General features: G+C 36.7%; 1 protein-coding gene across 7 annotated transcripts in view; it reads right to left on the bottom strand.

Moving 5' to 3' along the window:
• USP32 (ubiquitin specific peptidase 32) overlaps nucleotides 1-21,738 on the bottom strand; it is an 86,238-nt gene that overhangs the window by 41,696 nt on the left and 22,804 nt on the right. For all 7 annotated transcript variants that reach the window (XR_012631759.1, XR_012631760.1, XR_012631761.1 and 4 more), the window contains exons 3-5: nucleotides 13,397-13,502; nucleotides 12,682-12,800; nucleotides 9,228-9,387 (exon numbers count right to left, since the gene is read on the bottom strand). Coding sequence is in view for 4 of the 7 variants with exons in the window: in XM_074890675.1 (XP_074746776.1) it covers nucleotides 9,228-9,387; nucleotides 12,682-12,800; nucleotides 13,397-13,502 (385 nt within the window). In the remaining 3 variants the exon portion in view is untranslated. The remainder of the gene's footprint in view (nucleotides 1-9,227; nucleotides 9,388-12,681; nucleotides 12,801-13,396; nucleotides 13,503-21,738) is intronic.

The following is a 21,738-nucleotide window of genomic DNA, read 5'->3' as shown; positions in this document are numbered from 1 at the left end:
GGCACATTGTATAAGGCATCAAAAACTACACAATACCCTTCCCTCATCAGTAGAAAGCTTGGAAAAAGTTTAACAAAAGATTAATATCTGAAGTAGAGTTGGAGGAGTGGAAGGGGTTCGCATCTTCCTGTAAAACACTTCAGATAGCTGAACTAGAAAAGTAACACCAGTGAAAACAGGTCCTCCTCTTCCTCTGTACATTCAATACATCACCAGACAGACCATATACGAGCATGCAGAGCTCCCACACGAAAGCTGCAGTTCTGGGGTCACGTTAAGCTAACACAACTTCAGGCTGAGCAGAGGAAGTTCACCTTCCCCCTTAAGCCCCAGCGCGTGCTGCAGCATCTTCCCTTCCATCGCTATCAGCTACTGTGCATTTACATAGTAAGTGAGGTAACAAAACTGATCCAAAATCAAAACTAAACTGATTTCCTTTCTCCTCTTCCCCTCCTTCCTAGATGGATCAATTCCCTTATCTGGCTTACCATCTCCTGGCTCTTGGATGTGTTGCAATCATAGAATGGGTTGGGTTAGGAGCAGCCTTAAAGATCATCCAGTCCCACCCCCCTGCCCCAGGCAGGGACACCTTCCACTAGACCAGGTTGCTCAAAGCCCCGTCCAACCTGGTCTTGAATGTTTCCAGGGATGGAGCATCTACATCTCTGGGCAACCTGTTCCAGGGTTTCACCACCCCCATCATAAAAAATGTCTTCCTTACATCTAGTCTGAATCTATCCTCTTCTAGTTTAAAACCATTACCCCTTGTCCTATTGCTACAGACCCTACTGAAAAGTCTGTCCCCAATACATAAGGAAGCAGTAATTTAAACATATAAAGGACTGTTATTCTACAAGAAATCAAGAAAGAGGAATAGTTATTTCTTTGAAGATCAGCATATAGGAATATCATAGGTGCTTAGGACCGCCACAGACGTACACAGCTGCATGATCCTAAGAACAGTCAAGTGATGTAGAACTGCATCTGGTATGTTCCAAGAAATACAGGGATGTCTTGATGATTTAATGACATACCTGCCCCACAACAGTCAGCGTACCAACAGATGAGAGAAAATCTACCACATAAAATACACTTTCCCCTCAATCTTGTTGCCTCTACAGGTATCAGGGTGCTACAGTACTGGTAAAAAAGAGCTCATGAGATATGACATTAGGACTAGAGTACCAGTATTTTGCAGGAAAGACAAGAAAAAGTATACTCATGGAGTTCCAAGAATAGAAATAAACAAAAAGTAAAACAACAAATGAAAGGTAAAAGCCACTTTATGAGATGGAACCTTAAGTACACAAAGAAAATCACAGTACTATTGTACTACCTAAACAAGTGCACATAAAGGGCAAGTTTGTACTGTCATTTAGAAGAACTGCACATACACATTATTGCTCTAATTAGCAAATACAAAAGCGTTATGCTAACTCTCTTAAGCATGAGCATGTAAATCACTTTCCTTTTAATTTACCTTTCCTTTTAATCTACCTTTGTTATGAGGAAGAGAACAAATGTGCTAGTTGCACTTCACTCTTGAAATGATGCAACACTAAGAATATTCAAAAAACATAAGGAAGCTCACATTGTCTTTCAGGAAGAGTTAATCTGCAGATACTTGCTTTCACTGGCAGGTGCATTATTTACCTTTAGTAATTAAGAACCGAAAGATTGTTTTATTTTGCCAGAGAACCTTTCTCAAATATCTATAGAAGCTAGCTGTACTCCATTTTTTCAATTGTACTTCACAATGTTAACTTTATTGCTTTATTATTTTAATTTTAATCTCAGAAAACAAAGGTTATCAGAAAGCATCATATCTGCATTTCTGTCGAGCAGTGGCTCGACTGACTGATTAGATTTACACAACTTTGGTCGAATAAAACTAAAAATGTGACAAAAGAATATTTTTCATTCATAATAGCAATGAATTGTAGCCCACTGCAATAGTTTTACTTACAGAAAATGCAGAAAAATTTTTTGGATTACAGCACACATGGAAGTTTAACTCTGCAGTTGAAAAGCCAGCTGTTGCATAATTTGATTTCTCCAGAGTGATTTTTTGCACATAATCTTGTAAATCAGTCTCAGGATATGTAGTACACCATCTATTCCTCCATAAACATAAACTATAAGAAATCTCTTGCAATTTAAGATATATGCATATAATCATATTTGTTATTGAATTTTAAATGAAGCATGATAAAAGCAGACTACACTTATTACCCAAACATACTAATGTGTATGAAAAAAAAGCCGTATTCTAAAGAGGTTTTATATACATAAAGGATTTTAACTTTCCAATTTTTCTTCCTAATGCCTGTTCATATCACATCAGGAAGTGTGGACTGGGCTTTCATTCAATAGTTCAAATTTTAAATAACTCATGATTATTTTAAAAAAATGTATCTTATATATACAATATAGTCCAAAACATCAGAACAGACTGGGTTTCTAGGCTAAGTACTCATTTTTGTCAATTAAATGCATTATATGATTATTTATCACATGGAGATATTAGGCACCTGTGAAATTTAACCATATACTACCCGTTTATTACCATATGCTATTTTATGTCTCCCTCATCACTTGTCTTTCAGATCTGTAAAATTATGAATAGTGTTTCTTAGTTCAATACTCTAAGAATTAGACAAGTATAAACAGAGGAATTCAAGCTACAGTCTTCATACTGTAAAGGAAGAACAGGTAAACATTCTCAGCAAAAATATGCATCTGAGAAACAGTAAAATCTACTAAAACCGAGTTAATTTAAAAGCAGCTGTCACACTGTGATTGACAGGTTGCATGACAGTGATAAACACTAAAAAAAAGCATCCTTCATTTGCATGCCATTTCCATGAAATGTATGTTCCTCTTAAATATTACATAGGTAGCAAGCCATGAATAATCCCCTGTCTTAGAAAAAAATTTAAAAACATGTTTTCATTTCAGGCACTATTTATTACAATTCTTTATATGACCAGAATTAACAAAACATTTCAACATATTTTAAAACTTTAATTTTTTACCCACCTATCGGTACAATCCTCTCTGGTTCACAGCAGTAGAAGCATACCATACTCCCAACATTTTAATGGAAACTTGGTTTTTTTACTGTTTACCATGATATCCTCCACACAAAACCCAGTCCCCAGCGGCAGAGAGAGCTCTTCATCGCACGAGGGCTGAGTCAGAACCAGAGACCAAATGACTGAACACCAAACAGTATTTCTGACTAAACACACTTGTTTGTTGCTTTCAAATTAACACACAGAAGACTCTGGGACCTGGGCACAGAGAGCTGCTTTGCAAGACACAAAATAGCCTGGGAACTAAGAGGATCACAAAGTGGCAAGATGCAGATTAAGTGACACTGAGGCTTTTTCTTATTGGCCTAGTCTGCTGTAATACTTTCATATTTATTTTTTTTTTTCCTAATTGAAAAACAGACACACAGAGAAGGGAATATTATAACTCGAACCAAGATCCTTGTGTGTGTCAGACACGACTCTCCAGGTGTTGATCTAGCAGAATATAGTGTATTACTGCCTTAAGATCATCACCCATACAGAAGAGGTATTCAACACAACAGTTCCTCTCAAAGCACAAATGTTCACACATTTGGAAGAAAATAGCACAGAATGAAATATGCTCTTGAAGGCACCTTTTATAAACCCAAAATCTTCAAAATTGTCTTCTAGTGGCCTTCCATACATCAGTAAGAGATGGTGTTTCAAGAACTGAAGTGGACAAGCTACAGAAGATGTATTTAACATCCTTTTAATGTGAGTAGAGTTAAGTGATCACTTCATTTCACTTTCCTTTTACAGACACATCTTCATCTTACCATAAAGCCCTACAGGTTTATAAATCCACCTCTGACAGAAGAGGTTACTTCCACAAAATTCAGTTTCAATTTTATACTGTTTCAAAAACTCACTCTTCCATTTCAACCATGCTCTCTGGTTATCCAGGGCTTCTCTCATTTATTATGTTAAATTAGCGATAACTGGATTTTCTGAAATATAATTATTATACTGATTACACACTGTCTTACTGCATCTCAGTACATAAGAGCTGTCAGAAAAAGCAGGAGCATTTTGATGAATTTTTCTGACGACAGAAGAGTCTCGTCAATTCATAGGGGAATTAGGGTGCTATTTAACAAGAACCAGATAACAAAAGAAGTACAAATTAGATGGCCTGTCAGTTTGAAACCAGTAACCCCTCTGACAAATGGGAGTATTCTCCCCATGGAAAATGGCTGAAGACCCAAGGATAAGCCCATCACATGACACTGAGACAAACCAAAATGACTGTCATTAAAAAGGAACCACCACCTATGCTGCAGCAGAAGCAATATTTCCAGCCAACTGAAGGAAACCAGTGAGGTCTCACCTGGGTCAGTATAACAGCAGTGTATCACCCAAGTCTGAGGTGGAACAGGGGATGGAGCACCTGGTCTGAAATGACCTAAACTGGGCTCATTTTACTTTGACCAAAAGGTCAAAAAGAAACGTTAAGAGTCACTTGCATTTATGCTGAATGTTAAAAGGAGAGCAGAGACTGTTGAAAAAAGGACATAGTTGACAGAAAATTGAGACATAAACTGCCCACAAATACATGCAGAGGATGTACTGGAATAATTGTCCCTAACTGGATTAAAAAAAACCCCAAAACCAATAAGCCTCAGTATCTTATGAAAGGAATGATACAGTGACACCCAGGGTCTGCACTTGGTGGCCGAGAATTGTTGTATTGAATGACTGCATTTGGACTTAGAGTACCAGAGGATTAGGTGTTTAATTTGTAATTATTAAGGATGTACAATGATTTGGGGGAATATTCCCCTACAGAGAATTTTAGTGCTAGCAGTGATGATTTCTAAAAAAAATTGTTTTTAAAAAAAAAAAAATCAAAAGGTACCTGATCATACTACTAAACTGAGAAAATCCAAACTACTGCTAGTTGGTCAGTACTCAGGTATAGGAGAAACTCATATCCCTGAAGCTGTTTTTTAGGAACAAAGGTCCAAAAGAAACTTCAATTATTTTGGTAGGTTTCAAATGAAATTATTCATATTTATTATTTAAGTGAAATGGAACAAAATTTGATTAAAAGTAGCAAGTGTGTGCAACTTCCTGTAACTTTAAAATTCCATTTCTAATTATGTGTTGAGAAATACAATTAAAGTCATCTGCATACCAAAATAAATGTTATTTACAAATGAAAAATTAGAATGCCTTTGTTTCCCTGATAGCTTGGCTCATTAAGCAAATTTAAATGGAGTCATCGATGCTTTGCAATAAAATGTTCACTGTCTGTTTCTAAATCAATGTTAATAACTTTCACTATTTTTATCACTACAATTTTTCATGTCTCTGACATATTATTCAAGATGTTTCATGGGAAGCACACCATGAGAGGAGGTAAGGCTTGGTCTGAAGCCTGAGCCAGGAGAGGGCGAGCTGTGACCCAGCCGGAGTCCGGCAGCCAGGTGAGAAATTCATCACTGCACTAGCAAGTTTCACAAATTAGTTTTCATTTTACAATAGAAGAAATTTTAAAACCTTTCACTCTTCCACTGTATTGTGCTAACAGTGCTTGCCTAGGTTTACTAAGTATTATTTCAGTTACTTACTCTCCCAAAAGGCAACCACTTCCTAGGTAAAAGTATTAAGAACAAGCCTGCCTTTAGAGAAGAGGAACTGTCATAACAGCTCTTACTGTTTTACACATTCAAGCTGTGTTAAGAACACTTCTGACTAAACTTCTTATTCTTTAGATTGACCTGATTAGACTGCAATTATCAAACTTTAAAAAAAAAAACAAAACAACAAACAAAACAAACCAGCAAGGCCCCAAGAATTCATACTTCACTGCAATTACTTCCAAGTGCTCCAGCACTTACATTTTCCCTACTTTTGCATCTGTTGTATGACATTCCTATACTGTCTCAACTCACAAGGGAATCATTGGATACACTGTAAAGAAAGTATTTGTCCAGACCTGGGAGAGGCTGGTTAGTTCACCAACAGCTTAGTTCACCAGTTCATCTTCCTACTATCTTAAATTCCTGCCAGATTTCCGTATCTGTCATTTGAAAGATACCAGGCTGCAGACATCATAACACAGCACAACTACTTTCTGGTTTTCTTATTACAAAGGTTAACTGGAAAACAACAAAAATACAGTAAAATTTAAGTTTTTCTAGAGATCCAAACATAACTGCCATAGGAGCTTTCCAAATTTGCTTAAGTATACTGAGCTTGTGGACAGTATGCACTTGGTAACGTTTTACTGATTCAAAAATACATGTAAGCTACATAGGTTTCTGGAATACAACTTAAGGCTTGACCCCAGATCTGACATGCCCTTGAAGATTCAATAATCACTTCAAGCACTCTCAAATATTTTATTTCAGCTTTCTAATCCTAACAATGGAAAACTTAATTTTTCACTCAGTTCTACCTTCATTACACTCAGTCTGACTTATAAAACTAAGCTGTCAGTAAAGAAACAGAGAACACCACCAACTACTAGGAAACACTGAACTTCTCAGTAGTCAGATGCAATACATAGCAATAGAAATTCATTTTTTCTTTCGTAAGTTAAATTTTTTTCCCCAAGAGCATAGGTTGTGTTGAAAGACCCATCAGAGACCCAAAACTCTGCAAACATATTTCACAAGGCTTTAAAAATCTGGTAATTTCTCCAACAGAACACGTAGCCATATGAACTAGCACACATGAAAGAACCACACGTGCATGTTTCCTAGGAAAGAAAGACGACTAAACACTCCCTTCTGTAATTCAGTTTACAGTATCAGATGCCACAATACACAGGAGTGTTATGAAATTATTATAAACCAACTGGATCATAGAGAGATTAAAACCAAATACGGGAATATTACTTGAACTTCTAACCATAAAATATGAGGAATTATAAGATACAGCTACAAGGCAGAGTGAGCTGATTTCAGAATTGACATTTTCAACAAAGATGATGGTTACGCTGAGGTAGGATCACTGAGTCTGCTATGAAAATTTAAACAGAGAGCAAGACAGTTGCTTCATGAAGGAGTCACTATATGTAAGAGCAATTAAGCAAGATTTCAGACTGTACAGTTGAAGATGTCAAAGAGGTAACTGGGAGTCAGAGGGGACAACAGCCATTAAATGGAAAACAGACTACACTCCTGCAGAAGGCGTGCTCGGGAAAGGATCACAAGGCTGAAATGATAGCAGAGACACTGTGATTAGTTGATAGGTCCCTGCAATCAGAAAGGCTCAAACTGAGGTACTTGAGGCAATTTGATTTGATAGAGACTGATTAAGTAACTGAGATTCTGTTAAGACAAAGGTTGAGGAATTGGAGATGAGAAGATGAGAATACCCTCTTCTACAAAATGAAAAGAAATTTAAAAAGTAACTAGTACAGTAGAAACAAATATGACACAGAACCACCTAAACAATTTTTTTCCAAGAATCAGAACAGATTTTGTCCCCATTCATTTTTGTCTAATATGCTTCTCATCCAGTCTCCTTAATTTTGTTTTTAATCATAGCACTTCAGTCTTAATTTCTCTAATTCTTTGTTTAAAATGGAAAAAATATCTCTAGGCTGATAAGTTGAAGAAAGAAAGGCTTTCTTCTTGATACAAGAACACAGGTGAGGGTTGGGTAAAGTAGAATGGTCTAAAGACCATTTCTTTCTTGAATCATTTATTTTGCACATCTGAAATAGCTGGGAATACAGTTGAGGGCCTGGCTGCAGATGGTAACAGTGACAGGTATATTAAAAAGATATAAGTGTAGATATGTAAGTGAGAACAACATTAAACATGAAATAAAATCTATTAAAACAGTAGCTCTTAAAAAATCTTTTATAATTATGAACCTTGGTTTCAGTATAAATAAATTCACTGCAAAAAGCATAGTAAAAACTGTTCAGAAAAAGTTTCAATTTCAAAGCATAAAAAAAAAAAAATAAATCAAAGTAAGCTCTGAGGTAACATCCAGAGGCCTGGGGTAAAGCCTTCTTTGAACACTTAGGGCAAAGGAGACTTGACAAAGTTGGAGGCATGGCAGATCTCAGTTTGATACAGCTTGAGAGATTCTTCCCAGGGCTGAAGTCTAGAAAATTCAGAGACTTTTTTTTTTTTTTTCTTTTAGCATACTTTTCTCTACTTTATCTGTCAGACCTCACAGTATTTAATGGTCTTCTGTAACCTCAATGCCTACTGCAGTCTCTCATGTAATGCACATAAATTACTTGTCTGTAAACTTCTAATTTTATTATGCATTTTCATTTCAGATGATCAGAACAGAATTTTATATCTAAAACCAAGAGAAAAAAAACTGTCTGTTGCTTTATTCAAGTAACCCACCCATTAAAGAGATTAAATGCCATGCTGTCACCAGCAAAGAAAACCTGTGCGAGTACATAAACCACAACCAGATCGCTCAAATCACTGACATCGCAATAGCAAACACCCTTCTCCTAGGGATACCAAAGTCCCTTTACTGTAAAATGTATGCTTACATTATACTTGCACATCAAGTGTAATCTATCAGCCTTTTGTTTTTACATTTAATTTAAAAACCAGCCACTACCTCTTTTACATTAATACAGACATAAGGAAACACTTGTTCTTTGGAGATTATTCCTAAATGCAAATCCTGAGGAGGCTTCTCTTTAGCTAATTTAGTTCCCTGACTACATCACATGCCAGGAATATTACTTATTTTACTGCAGAAAGCAAATTAAGAGGTAATACTTATTTTTGAAACAAGCATTATTTTCAGAACTGTCTCAATAGTTTTACAATCCACTCTATCTGAAAGACCAAATATAAAACCGGTATTAATGTCAAGTCACTTTAGATAAATGTATTTGTCAAAGAGAAGACATTTTCCTTTTTATTTTTTTAATTTGCTCGGTAGCAAACTTCTACTATAAGACGTGTTGTAATCTCAGTATGGTTATCTCTTAAAAATAATGACCCACAGTGTCCTTGTACAGAACAACGTTTTCCATGTCACAGCACAAAAAGCAGAGAACAAATTAGCACAAAGAAATTTATCTCACAGAATAGAGCTGCACATATCTCATCGGAGTAGTGAGATTTAATGAACAACTACAGCAAGGCAACAGTTTATGTCTGTGAACTCTGAAACAGTTTTTAAAAATGCGCATAATAACAAGCATCATTTACTTACAGTGTGTGACTCCAGCCAGGGTTTGGTAGAAGGTGGGGGTATCGCTATCATCAGTGAGTGTCACATACACACCTCCAGACAGCAGCCAGCGGGAAAACGTGAAAGCATCTTTGTTGTGCAATAGCCAAACCCTGAACTTCTCATAGTTTACCTTTTCACCCTGCAAGGAAAATAAGAAAGTGTGAGCTGGTTTTCTCTGCTTTCTCAGTACCAGCAAACAGTAACCATCCAGCTGTATGAACAAGAATTGGGACAATCTCCTACAAAAATAAGCACTAAAATAAATTTTTTCTTTGGATCCATGCCTGTTTTTCCATTTCATTCTGAAATACAGCACTGGGAGGGAAATTAGACTCCTCAGCTCTCTCTGCATTTCAACCACCTACTCAATGTGGCCTTTGGAAAGTAATTTACTCTGAACCTCAGGTTAAAGGGATTAGAAGAAAAATGGTTACTTACAACTCAGAATAACAGAGGTTATTTTTATGAATTTAAATTTATTATGATAGACAAAAACTCCTATGTGCCAAATAACAGGTGCTATAAAATCACAAACGTTCTGTGCAAGTATACAAACACTTAACACAGAAAAATTAGATTTGTGAACAACTAATAGTATGATTAATCACTACGGTAGCATGTCAATTTTTTGCCTCTATTGATCAACACCCACTTAGGAGCGCACATGTAAACATGACATTCACAGTATCTCCTAATGCAGTCTCTCCCACTGGATGTCTTATGGAACTGCGTGTTTGGGAATACATAAAAACTATAGATTCACAGTTTAAATGCTGGAGAGGCTGTTTAAACCATTTAGTTGAATGGTTTCCAAGCTGTGGCCATGAAACCAGAGGGCTCAGCAGACTAATTTCAACAGGACCTACAAAACTAACTAAAATAAAAGCAAACCTATTATCAGTAGACAAACTCATTATATGGAGATCCTCATCTCCATGGGAAATAAACAGGGGTCTGCAAAGTGAAAGAGGTTTCAAGTCATTGATTATTTTAACTGCTCTAATACCACAGACCATTAAACTCCACTGAATTACACCTCTACAGAATCCAACAATTTGCATTTGGCCACGGACTATCTGTGACTGCCAACTGCAGAAAACTGAAAATCCACTACTTCCTTTGCCAGGTTGCTCAAATGGTTGATGACCATCACTGCTAAAACATCTGCTTCATATTCCAATTGTAAAGGATTATTTCTGGTTCCATGTACTCATTCTTTTTATGCCTCTTTTTCTTAGACTAAAGTGTGTTACATTTTCTTCCAACAAATACGTGCAGAAATACCCCAACACTTCCAGCTACTGTCATAGACTTCCACATGGTGATAATTCAAGGAAGTCAAGATGCTGCACTGCTATTCCATCAGCAGTTTAATCTGTATATATCCACGCTGCTGACTGACAGCATGGTCCTAACCTTCCTCTTACCAACATTGTTTCTGATCCCTCATCCCTTCGCTTTTGTGACCGCAATCACATTAGTGCAGTCGTGTGGCAAAACAGATCGAGCTGAAAGATAACCTACAGAATTAGGAGCTACAGAAAAAGGGCTTACTTCTCAGCCAGGTCAGTTTTCCAATCCAGTTCATCAAGGCATCATATAAATACTTGAGCCAACACAAAGGTAGGAGGAATGAATGAATGACAGAAATAGGGTAACTCAACAATGTGGGCTTTGCAGGATTTAACCCATTATGGAGCCACTTGCTTAAGCAAAATACCCCTCTACTGCCAAATTAACAGAGAAGAAAAAAGCAGCCCCCAATTATTTTCTTTTAATTTCTCTAACAGTTTGGATCAGAGACAAGATCATTTTCTTCCTGCCTGTTCCTCTACTTTCCCTCTACTTTTTGCTCGGCTTTCTGTAAATGCAGCAAGAACTCTGTCACGTTTCACTAAGACTCTGCATTGTTCCAACTGATTAGAGGAAGGACAAGGAAGAAGAGGGACAGGAAATCTTTCAACAGGGAGGAAAAAAGCATTTGAAGCAAGAAATGTTATAGCTGAACCATAATGGAACTTGAGCAACTACAGCAGCACAGGTATCACTGGGTTTGTTTCCTGTATTTCAGAAGAGTGAGGAAAGCTCAGATGTATTTTAAAGCTTATATTTCTAGATGAGTACATGCAATAATTCTGAAGAATAGAAGTACCTATAAACATCATCCTTGAAAGCATAAACTCATCCGCCATACGGCAGGAAGGAAGGCCCACAGCAGGAACATTAAACTTTCTCACTCTCCAGCAGTGACCTAGTATGATTAACAGGCCAGTAAATCCTGCTGAGTGGGTTATTACACTATTTTCATTTTAAAAGAAAAATCAATATACTGCATTTTCTTGAACAGGAAAATGGTATGAAGCCAGATTGATACTTCTCTTCCTGCAAGTCTTCATGAAGTATTTCTGGATTTCTTGGACAGCATGCAATTAACTTCTAGGGTGTAATTCATCACACCATATTGATGGGAAATTATAAATAGGAAATACTGAAGTCGGTCAGCTCCAGAAACTGGACTGCAGTATACATATGATTTATGATTCCAGCCAAGAACGAAGAATGTAATCATTGCCTACAAAGCCAACATGATACCACCACCAGATTAAATGAGTCTGCCTCAGCCAATGCCCATAACCAAAGTTATCTTCAACACAGTACAATAAAATTTAAGGTAAGTAAGTAATCTGATATCCACACATAAAGCTTCTAGTCAATCAGTTTTTCAGTGGAATGTACAATGATGACTGGATTTTGCTGATCTATAGTCCTCCGATAACAAATGAAGCAACCAAAAGCACAAAAACCTGACAATTCACCAGGATCACTAGTGCCACAGAAGTACCTGTGAATATTTAAAAGTAACAATAGCCTGTTTCAGAGGAGGACCTTCACCAAACTTCATAAACGTTACATCTCTCAAACAACCTAAAGCATAAATAAATGTTGTATCTCCTGGCAGGCAGAGCGAGACAAAAATAATCCTATAAAACTATTATTTTTAAGCAATCACTGCTGGCAGGCATTTTTAAATCCAGGATGCAGATTTTCTTTCCCCTTTCAGATCTGTGTTCTAGATTTCTTCCCTGATTGCAATAAAATGTCCACACTAATGAATACATTTCCACTAGCAATATTAGTATTTAAATTTACTTGATAACATGATTACCCTTGGGAAATTATATCTTTCAAACTAGCACAGCAAGTAAGCAGCATGGAGAATGCCTACATTTATATACCAAGCTGCTATTCACATCAACACAAATTAATGTAATATTACACCATAAAAAACTATGAGCTTTTACCCAATTTAAACAAGGCCAATTTGTTACCATACATGCACGAGCATGTACATGTCAGAGAAAAACAAACTACCCAATGTAATGCTCCACTCTGTTGTAAATGCAATAGGATAAAACCTGTATGAAAGAAATACCTCAGAGAAACATTTCTTGAGTGACTCTGGGACTTTCCCATCAACAACATGCAGCATCTTCTCCATCTCTTCACGGACAACATAACTCCCAGATTCATTAGAAAAGAGACTGAAAATGTCTGAGGAAGTAGAGATATGTTTAAGCAACTATGTTAGTTACATTTTTCAAATGTGAAATTTACAACTGGCTGAGAACGCCAAAGGCTGCGCAACAACTAAAGGACTAAAAACTTAAGCTGATTCAATTTCAGCATAACTCAGTAAGGTTTAGGCCAAGAAGTATCTCCGTTTTCTTTTACCATTGTCCACTAATCAAAAGGAAAATAAATACTATCAAGTCAAATTAACAGGGAAGACAAAACAACAGAAGTCAGTAGGCAGATGCTTTCATTTGTTTTGAAAAATATCAATGCCGTCCTCCTTCCTCTGCCCACATACAGCGGCCAACAGTCCTTCTGTAGGATCCTAACATTTACAGTCATGATGACTTATCAAATATTTCATTTTGGTGAGTATAGAAAACAAAAATACACTGAATTTTAAAATACACAGCTAAAAATGTCTAGAAAAATACTGTCTTTATTGGCAAATGTATGCCCTGATTAAATATAAAAATACAGACTTGGTATACCACAACTGATGTTTGCTTTACACAAGTGTACTTTACACTCACTATTCACTATCCTGTTGTTCCCGTTTAAGTTACATTACTTACATTTTGCTTTCTCTTCCTCTCTGCCTCTTGTAAGTAGAACTAATCCGACTATCAAGTTATTGAAGTGCAGGCCTTTGGATATTCCTCCAAATGAACAGTAGATAACCTAGAAGAATAAAACAGAGAAGTTAACCAAAAAGTTAACTGGGAGAACAGAGATGTCAGAGCTAAAAGCAACAACATGTACTGAGACGCTGTCTTATCTGGTTTTCAGGCTAGTCACCTCACATTCAGTTAAACACCCTTCTATACTAATTCTGTTACACTTTTGTATATCTTCCAGTATCTATAAAATAGCCCTTCCAGGGTATTTTATTTAGTGAAACAGGTACTTTTCATGAACAGCAATATATAAAAAAAAAAATCAGAATCCTCCAATGAAGTCAGCTTCTTGCTTGCTCACTGGTGCTACTTTCCCAGACTTCTTTATCAAGGTAATAAAGATGAAATCTCCTCCAGACTAGGCTTTGATAGTCTCAAAGCCATTAAGAGGTTGTTGGAGCATCAAGTGTTTCATTGCCCCAGGAGATGCACAGGAGATGCACTTCCAGCAAGCCATCAAAAACTACTGCTTCAAAAAGATGTGACACACACACACACACACACACAAAACACTTCCCATCAACTATACCTCAAATATCTTAACACTGCAACTGTTGCTTGAATGACCATTCCAGTTTAGCACCCCACTCTAACCATAGTATTTAAACCTGTCTTCCAATAGAAAGCACTAGGAATCAAGACTTGTGTTCAGAAATTACTCAAAGATCCGCGGAGCACGCACCAGGAGCAACGCAGTCAACGGAAAGGCTGGAGCATTTACCTTTTACATGAGAAGTCTGTACACTGCAGCTTAACTTACTCAACAGCATCTTAACAGTGATTCAACACTGATATATGAGATACGAAGTCAGTCAGTCATTTTAGGACAAACAGCAACTACTTTTAGTAAACGAGAACTACCAACTCGCTTATTGCAATATATTACTTCACCTTGCCCCTAATACTAGAGAGCACAAATGAAAGTACATATGCTGGACTGCTCTTCAAACACGGGACTCCTCCTGTAACCCCAAATCTATTCCTGCAAGCACCAGGACTTCATCGGTATCACAAGACAGAAATCTGCATTAGGTATTAGAATTTAAAGCAGTCAGAACTTATCAATTATTCTTACATAGAAGAATTATTTCAGTGTCTATGTCTTAGAATTTGATTTTCTTATAGGTATCACACAGAGTGTCTAACCATAAAGAGAAAGTATTAAGTCTAGCTGATGGGGAACTATTATTGTGAAAGACCAGAACAAAGTGATTTGTCACTGATCATGGTTTGGATCACAGACTTATTTGCTGAACTTGGTTTTTAAATTTAACTTTTTCAGAGGTAAAGATAAAGGAACCGAGATCAACTTCTATAAAGAAAAGTGATCTGTACATTTAAAATAGTATTTTCTTTACTTACATCTGAATTACATTTTAAATAAACAATATTAAAACCAGGACATGTACACACCAGTTAGGTACTACTTTCTCATTTTTCTCCAGTAAAGCCTTGAGTATATTCTTTATATGAGAATTTAGCCAAATAGCAACAGCTGACTTCAGAAGTCAGCAGAGCTTCAGAATTATTGTGGTCAGATTCATTATTTTGTGTATTACTCACAAAGCAGAGTAAATCATTAGTAAATCGTGGGATGAAACCCACCGATCTTAACTGCAATACCTGTATCCCTCCCCGTCTTTTGTTAGTTTTTAAACATATCAACTACAAACAAACACAGTTCTAAACAGCTAAAACAACACTTTTAACTTTTTTTGACTTCCTAAGGTCTGGGGTTTTTTTCTCTTTGAAACTACAAATGCTTGCATAATGAATTTTAGCCTTTTTTGCAAGCCTACCAAAGACGCCATGACACCTTGGGGCCCACAGACAAAAATCCAACAATCTAGAGAATTAAAATACTTTTAAATTTTTTTAAAGTTTCCACCGTAACCATCAGGAAACATTTACACTCACAGATGATTAGAAAACAACTGTGAGAGATGGTATGTGCAACTGGAGTGACACTTGTCTTCTAGACTATCAGCAGTTCTGGAAAAAATGCATGTCACTGACATTATCTCAAGTGTGTGACATCCTGTGAATCTACCCAACAAGTTAGAGTTTTAAACACATCAAAACAACCTACTTTTAAACCATCATAAAACAAAATCACTCCAGGGGTGTACAAATTCTCATTTTAATTAGGACTTGAGTCCTGAAGTCTCGAAGTTGGTACAGCACAGAATCTACCACTGCACGACGACCTCCCACAAATAGCAGAATTAGGGTCATAAACCTACTAGATGCATCCAGTGAACACTCCAGTATAATAAATTTATCTTTGAAAAAACACAGGAATAATTCTAAACCAGATTTAAAAAAATGAATCAAAGCTACATTTAAGTATGATTAGAATCTTGCCTGTCTCTTTGCAGACACATACAGCCTACATTTTTTTGTTTGGGTTTTTTTGTTTGGTTGGTTTTTTTTAAGTACTTCCCATCTTGTGCCTCTCAACACTGTAGTTTCATTGCTGGTTTAAACCAGTGCTAACCGTTCCCCTGCCCCCAACAACTCACTCCCACCCACACTCCACTTCCTACATCTACACCAAAACAAGCATTCATGTAGCAGGACTATGAATGAAATCAGGGAACCAACCTGGGTTTGAATTAACCATTTTTGTTATCAGGTTTCACTAATCCAGTTTGAAGTGGGTGACCTCAGAGTGAGAGTAAGTAGCCAGAATTAAGCTGAGTGTGAAACTAGTACAAAATAACTACATAAATGATATTTCAAATATTACAAGAGACCTTTTCTACGCTACCATAACCACGTAGGTCATTCTGTGTAAACAAGCACAGTCTATTATCAGTTGTGCCCTTCAAAGGAGTCAGACAGCACAACGGCACAATGAAGTGCAATAAGGAGGAAACCAATTCTCAACAGGCTGAAACCCCTTTGCAAAATGCGAGTGCCACGTATCCCAAAATAAGAACCCAAAAAGTTACCATCTCACTGACACAGGTCTAATACGCCAGGAAATTGTTTTACTGAAGACCTGACAACTGTCAAGCTGTAAGCAAAGAAATCAGCAAAGTACATCAGAAGAATTTGAGCCTTTCACACTGATAAAGCAAAATGTAACAAAATTTGTTGCCAAAAGATTTATTTACCTTAAAACAAATCGCTGAGCACTGGAAACAGATGCAAGAGAAAATAAAATCTTCCTGTGTTGTTAAAAAGAACAGCTTTTGAGGTCATCTGCTGACCACTATTTGTTATTAATAAGTTTAGCTTCCTTAGTGGTTTAATCACTTAGAATAATGTTTCATAATAAATTACTTGTAAATCACAAAGTAACACTAATCTGACACTTTTCAGAGACAGTTCTGAGTAAAGATGGAAACAAACTGACAGCGGCTACAGAAAACCTCTGTAAATAGGTGCAATAGGACCACTGTGAGACTTTGAACCTGTAGTTTTTCCTATTAAATAAAAGGGAGAAGAAATCAGCTGAAAACTCCCAAAGAATATATTACATGCCTGCTGACTTCCACATCTGCAGAGGCTGGCTGGCTTGAGAGTCTCTCGAGGATAATGGTGTGGGGCTCAAAAAAGGAGCTTCAGAAACATCTGATGACAAAGCTCAGACAGTACCTCAGCCTAAATGAGTTGGGATTCTACAAGAGGTTCACAAGGTTACATGGAACAAGAAGAAAGTTACTGGAACCAAAAGCCCTCTTTCTATCCCCTCTTTCCCCTCCAGTAACAGCAGTCAGTGCTGCAGCCAGAATCCTCAAGCACAAAGAAAGGGTGGAAGAGAAGGGTTCAGTACCAGAAGGGAGTGAATGAGTGAAGGACTCTCTCGGGTGGGGTTTCCATATCAAGTAAAAATTAAGCCAGGACTGGGAGTGACCAAACAAAACCAGCCATGGGCCTGTCAAGGGCACTGGTTAGATCTGGCTAAGCCACACAGTGCTATAGTAGCAAAAAGAAGAAAAGGAAATACCTAAGACAGACTGGCTACATTAGATTTCCTACAGCAGCTGCCCTTTATGCTTTGTGTATAACAAGGTGTGGAAAATCTACCCCTGTTGCCTTTCCAGCAATAGGAAGAAGACTGGCAGAATTCATTTGCAGAATGTGTTTTAGACCTCCAACGAAGTATCAGGCAACAAGGTAGTAAAAAAATTCTAAAATTTTGTTCACCACTATCACAGTTATTACCAGCCACAATGCTGAAGCAGACAGATTCCCTGAAGACACCTACCTCGATATGTTGTATGTGTTACCTTCAGTAAACCCCCTCCTTGTCCACCCATCAAACTATCACTTCTCATTGCTATCCACTTAAAACTATTAAAAGGTATCTGACAGCAAGTAACTGTAAATGAGGCCAATAATACAGAAGGATCTAATTCTACAGAAAACATTATGTAGAACCTGCAGTTTCACTCCACTGTAAGACACAGTGCTACCCAAATGCATTCACTTCCCATAGGGTACCCAGATCATCCCCTTCTATTACTGAAGTTTAATCCATTTACAAATGCTTAAAGGGCTAAATTATTAAAACTAAGTTTGTGCTCTATTTGGACACAATGATTGTATATGCTTCATGGACAATGTCATGGCAGAGATTTAAATTCCACACTTTCTGTGTCTAATCATTCTGTTTTCACAAGATGCCTTCAAGGCTACACTGCATATGCAAGCAATTTACCTTTATATTACACTGGAATCATTACTTTTTTTTTTTAAATACGCAGTTAGCTCTGCTGAATACTGTAGTTGAAGTCTTATTATAACAATTTGGATCAAAAAACCCCACAAAGAGCACAAAAAAGGAGAGAATTCTTACATTTCAGATGAACAGGACTTCCAAGACAAAAAAATATACATATGAATAAACAAATGAGAAATCACTGTTTTTCTTTCACAAATTTTAACAAAATGTGATCTTTCCTGTACACTTTATTCTCCACCACTCAAATTTAACCTTTATGTGCTTTTACTTTAAGAACAGCTATTTCATAAATTATCTTGAATAAAGCCATCTCCTCTCTTCATCCATCTGAAAGCATATTTCTAATTCATACCCATTTCTGAGTTTTTCCACTCACTTCTGTTGAACTCTGTACATTTCAGTTATGATATCAGTTGAATGCCAAATATTTATATATTATTTCAACACAGCACATTGACTGCTCATGATATAAACACAGAAAAGGAATTCTATGGACAATGTCCAATGTATTAGTATTTAACATACGCAGTTATGACCATGGGCAGCTGGCATTCCTTTTAGTTTAGCTGCTTAATCATTCTTTGGGAAGGGTTTATAAACACTGAATGATTATATAACAATATATAACAGAGATTAGTTTGCATTTCTAAGGAAGGAGGCTCCACATTTTTTCACATTTAACATGCTATTTGGAAAACTTCTAATAAGATGCACCATCAAAATACGATGTAATTTTGTATTTTCCAAAATTATTTAATACTGTTGCAGCTTTACTTAAAAATAGCCACACCCAGACAGTACCATAGCAGTTTACATTTCAGAATGTAAAATTTAGTATAATTATATGGTAGACAGTCATATTTTTTTTTTTACAAAATTTAAGCCTGACATGTTATGTTTCATGGATAACTGAAGAGTATAACAACAGGGTTCCTTTTCTGTTAACAAAATGGCTCAGTCTATACAAACAGTTCCCTTCAGGTCCAAATCCCTGGCCCTGTGCCCACATGCTCTAGTAAGCCTGCTGGAAGAGGAGGAGAGGATGCTCGAGGCATTCTTTTGGCTACTTTCTCTAGAGAGTATAAAATGTCTTGGATTCTTTCCTGATTTTATCCTTATGACCCCTCTTCTCTCTCAGTCCTTGAGAAGTCTGCGTTCTTGTTCTTTTGGCAGCCCCTTAAACGTGTCCTTCATGTTTCTGTTAGCACCATCCCTCTTTTCTTTGCATTACTTAGACTGCAGCTTGTTAACCATTTAGCTACATTTGGAGAAAAAGATGCACTGACACTTAACGACTCAGCAAGTATCACAGAATGCTGTGTATAAACTGTCTCACAATCATAATATATGTAGGTCTATATAAAAGGTATAATCTAATTAGTCATTTAAATGACTGCATGGGCTGAAGTTAAGAGGTCCTTTCTCAACATTCTTCCCCACCTTAGTCTAAAATACAAAGCTACTAAAAATGCTGTCTTGAAATATTATCAGCATTCCATCCTTCCACCTCCTCTGGACAAGACTTTTTCTATCAAGATGCCCACAGCTGCATACAGTAATTGCATTATTTGTTTAGATTTAAAAATAAATGCTGTGTTCATACATCTCACGACCTGACCAGCTTTCCTGCAGTTAAAAGAATGCAGACACAGCACATCTCTTAATTTCATTTAATTAATATCTTCAACTCCATTTAGAGTTCAGAATGTTACTGTCCTGAACATTTAAAAAATGTTTCATGTGCATGACAACCATGCAAACTGTTTGACCAAAGTTCCACTGGCCTCACTTCACTGTTTTATGTCCCTGCTGTAAAACTCTTGTGTTTTTAATTTAATGAATTCCTGAAGGCATATTGCTACTCAGATATGCAAAACTATTACCCAAAACACTCAGAGAAGACAGCCCAGCAATTTGAGGCTCAAAATGACCAATTTTAATGACTGAAAGGCTGAAAACTCAGAATAAGGCTTTAAGCTGCCTAATGACTTTGCCTGCCTTTCCACATCCTGAAGCCAGGAATTACAAAGCATCTCTTTACAGTATGAGCAGAATCGAATCCAAATTTTGTCCAAATTTCAGTATTGGAGCTCACAGATATGACTACTGCATTGCCTGGATACGAATGCTAGAAGTACACAGTCATTTGTACTAGAATTTTGAGATGTCCATGTGCCAGTTTTGATGAGATGATATCAAAAACCAATTATGATTCTTCTATTAATTTTATTTCACCAACTGGAAACCAAGAACTGCAGTATAACTGTGATCAGTGTTAAAAAAGATAATCATCACCAAAAACTGGGTCTTTAAGGACAGATTTTTAAAAAATGAAGTAGAAGGTAGCCAGCAGACATTTGAGAACCTGGAGTCTCTATTTGTGACCAAAAGTTTACTTCATCCAAATCAGTAATTTAATCCTTAACACTGGCATAAAAAGGGATAAAAAAGTACATGTTAACTCATAATGTAAAATCCTCAACATTTTGTATTATTTCAAACCTATCGTATACAGCGTAGGATACATCTTTTTGTTTAATCTTATGGGCTACTAACAGTCAAAGCAACCAGACAACATATACAGAAATTAATACTCGAGACGTCTTTAAGCTACAGGTCGATCATATACTTTCTTTAGATCTGATAGCGCTAACACACACTGCAATTTTTCCTGTTAAGCGCTCAAATACCCACATAAAAATCAAACTGTCAGCTATATTAGAGGCAAGTAATATCATCCCCTTTATCAACACTTACGAAAAACAGAAAAAATAATGGAGAAAAGATTAAGCTTTGAAAAAAAGTAACACTCTACTATAGTGTTGAACCTTTTGCACGCACACTTCACTACCCACATTATCTAAATAAAACTGTAAGACTCGTACGGTGCCTGTGAGGTCAATAACACTGAAGATACCAGAAATAGAAGCTGTGATTAGAAATTACATGGAGCAAGATATAATTTGAAAGGTCTGGCTAATCTTATTCTTCTCTACCAACAATATTTTAATTTCTCTCTCAAGACAAGGGTAACACTATGAAAGAAAATAATTTTTTTAAGCATGCACATGTGCAGGATGGTATTACTATTTTTTTACATATATATGCACAATATTTATATCCATGTGCCGTATTTTGATTCTGGCTATTTTTCAGTTAATTTAAACATCATATATAAAATGATTTTTTAACAACTTGTTAAGATTAATCTGCACTTTAGAAAAGAAACTAAGCGCCAGTGGAATCTCAGAGGCCCCAAAGCAAGTAAATCTCCAGAGTAAATAAAATCCTCTGTTATAATGGCTATGTAGAATGTTAAAACTTCCCAACCTTTTACTCCCCGAATCTACATCTGGATATTCAGGTTTCCTTCGAAGTTGTCTACCACCTATTAGTTGGGTTGGGATCAGTAGCTCCGCTGAGCACACATCACTGACAACCCACGATCCAAGTCTGGAACATTATCTTCAGAGAGAAAGTACATTGTGATATTGTATGAAAAATGGAAATAAACTGGCTCGTGTATCTGTATAGGCATATCTGTGTG

This window comes from Strix uralensis, chromosome 20 (genome assembly GCF_047716275.1).
Source record: "Strix uralensis isolate ZFMK-TIS-50842 chromosome 20, bStrUra1, whole genome shotgun sequence".
NCBI lineage: Eukaryota > Metazoa > Chordata > Aves > Strigiformes > Strigidae > Strix > Strix uralensis.
This window is presented reverse-complemented; position numbering and strand designations above follow the sequence as displayed.